At 71.0% G+C, this 2381-nt stretch overlaps 1 protein-coding gene across 1 annotated transcript in view; it reads left to right on the top strand.

Moving 5' to 3' along the window:
- Nucleotides 1-190: 190 nt before the first annotated feature.
- The window catches only part of DNAH17 (dynein, axonemal, heavy chain 17), a gene marked incomplete at its 3' end in the record, with an annotated part of 54504 nt that continues 52313 nt past the window's right edge, over nt 191-2381 (top strand). Inside the window, exons 1-3 of the mRNA XM_012734579.1 lie at nt 191-532; nt 1338-1531; nt 2121-2310. Coding sequence (XP_012590033.1) covers nt 191-532; nt 1338-1531; nt 2121-2310 — 726 coding nt within the window. The remainder of the gene's footprint in view (nt 533-1337; nt 1532-2120; nt 2311-2381) is intronic.

The raw sequence follows: 2381 nt of genomic DNA on the forward strand, positions 1-2381 counted from the left end.
AGCCCACCCCGCGGGGCAGGGCAGCCCCCGCAGCGGGGGCAGGGAGTGCCCCTCCTCCCCTGTGGGGCGGACAGCATGGGGCGGGCACTCCCCCTTCCGCCCTCCCCCCAGAACAGGGGCCCAAAGGCGCGGTGGTGGGAGGGGCCCCGGCCTGCAGCTGCCCCTGCCCACGCGACAGGTGGCAGGCGGCATGGCGCTGGCGCAGGACGCCAGGGTGGAGCACCTGGAGGCCGTGGCTTCCCTCCTGCTGAAGGTCAAGCCCGACAAGTGGAGCAAGATGCTGGGCGTCGAGGAGAACGCGGCGCTGCTCACCGAGTTCCTGGACAAGCCCGAGGCGCGGGTGCTGGTGCTGACGCTGCACCCCTCGGGCGCCATCGTGCCCTGCCTGGGCTTCCCCGCCGCCCTCAAGTCCAAGGGCATTTACTTCCTCAAGAAGAAGCCCAGCGGCATCACCAAGAACAACTACAAGGACCTCATCTACGGGGACATCAGCCCCGCGCCCGTGGAGCAGCTGATCGCCATAGTGGAGGAGGTGGCGTGGGCGGGGCCTTCCTGGGGCGGGGCCTGTCCGGGGCGGGGGCGGGGCCTCCTTCCTGGTGGGGGCGGGGCCTCCTGTCCTGGCGGGGTCCTGCCTGCATTCTTGCCCCACCAAGGGCGCCCCAGGGACTGGAGGGCCTGGCCACCGGGGGGCGCTATGCACCAGAGGGGGAGCCCCCAGCGGGAGGCTCAGGAAGGGCTGTTCCCAAGAAGGTGCAGCCCATACCCACGCCAGTGACCAGCTTCCCACCGGCCAAGCCGTGGGCTCAGAAATGAGGGACAGATGCTTGGACAGGTCAGCAGGTGCTGCCCACCTGAGCCGTCAGACAAGGTCCTGGCTTGGGCTTCCGCACTGACCGCCCCATCTGAGCAGGGGGCGCTCTCCGCGGCCTGTGCCGGCACGAAGCCCAGGGGCTGCGCCCAGGGCCCCGGGCCAGGGCAGCTGCCCTAGTGGGGTGCAGGAAGCAGACCCACAGCCCGGGGCGGGTGGGTCTCCTGGGGCCTCGCGCCTCAGGGTGTCAGGGCAATCTTCTCCCGGAACACCGGCCTCCGGTGCGGGGTCCAGCCCCATCATTTCTCGTCGCCGCATCTGGAAAGGCCACCTCCAGGCAGGTGCGCCTGAGGTGTGGGGGGCAGGACTGGGAGGGTGGGTGTGGGGCTCACAGCTCGCCCCAACAGCCGCGAGTGTGAGCTCAGGCCCTCCGCGCAGTGGCCCGAGCCGGGCAGTCGCCGCCGGACAGGAGGCCAGGCCCCGCCCAGCCGGCGGGACGCGGGTGGCACCAGGGCTCACTTCCTCCCAGGTGCTGTACTCGCTGCTAAACCAGAGCGAAAACACGGACGGGTGGCCCCAGGTGGTCTCGGAGGACATCGTGAAGCAGGTGCACAAGCTCAAGAACGAGATGTTTGTGATGGGGGGCAAGATCAAAGGGAAGACCCTGCTGCCCATCCCCGAGCACCTGGAGAGCCTGGACGGCCCGCTGGAGTCCACGGACAGGTGGGGGGTCTGCCCGCATGGGCCGTGGCACTGGGGCAGCTGGGGGCGCTGCGCCCCGCCTCGGCCCACACCTGCACCGGGCCGGGCAGCACGCGGCACGGTGTGTGGGGGGGTGCGCTGCAACACGCCTGCCGCGCCGCAAGTGGCTCTGGGCTGGGGCACTAGGAGCCTGGGGAGGCCCCTGCCACTGCCCCAGGCCGTGGGGCTGTGAGGGTGACTTGTCCCGTCCACTCCTGGGGGCTCATCGCGTGGCCCAGCCTCTCACTAAGCCCCCAACGCGTGGCCCGTGTGACCCTAACAAGAACTGCGGGAAAAGCCTCCTCTGTGCCCCACTCCAGAGCCGGCCTGCCCCTCTTTCTCGGGGGCACTCACCCCCACCCCGTGGTCAGCTCAGAGTCCCTCGTGGTGGGCGCCATGGGGTCCTCCAGCCCCACCCCGGGCGGCCAGACGAGCCGGAGGGGCAGCAGGCCGTCCGTGCCCAGCGGCTGGCCGAGGGCGGCAGGCCAGGACCACCCCAAGGCAGAGCCGGCAGGGCCGCGCGGCCGGTCACCTCACGCCTGGCTGGTCACCTCACGCCCAGCCCCCGCAGGATCTCGTCCCTGGACAACGCGCTCCTGCACGCCATCGAGACCATCGTCATCGACTGGTCCCACCAGATCAGGGACGTGCTGAGCAAAGACTCGGCCCAGGCCCTGCTGGACGGGCTGAACCCCCTGCCCCAGGTCGAGTTTGAGTTCTGGGAGGCCCGGCTGACCAACCTCAAGTGCATCCACGAGCAGGTGCGCGCCGCCCGAGGTGGCAGCCCGCTGGCCGCCGGCCCCCGGACGGGCTGACGCCCCTCTCTGCAGCT

The sequence above is a fragment of the Condylura cristata genome, unplaced genomic scaffold, assembly GCF_000260355.1.
Source record: "Condylura cristata isolate star-nosed mole 26May11 unplaced genomic scaffold, ConCri1.0 scaffold00060, whole genome shotgun sequence".
Classification (NCBI taxonomy): domain Eukaryota; kingdom Metazoa; phylum Chordata; class Mammalia; order Eulipotyphla; family Talpidae; genus Condylura; species Condylura cristata.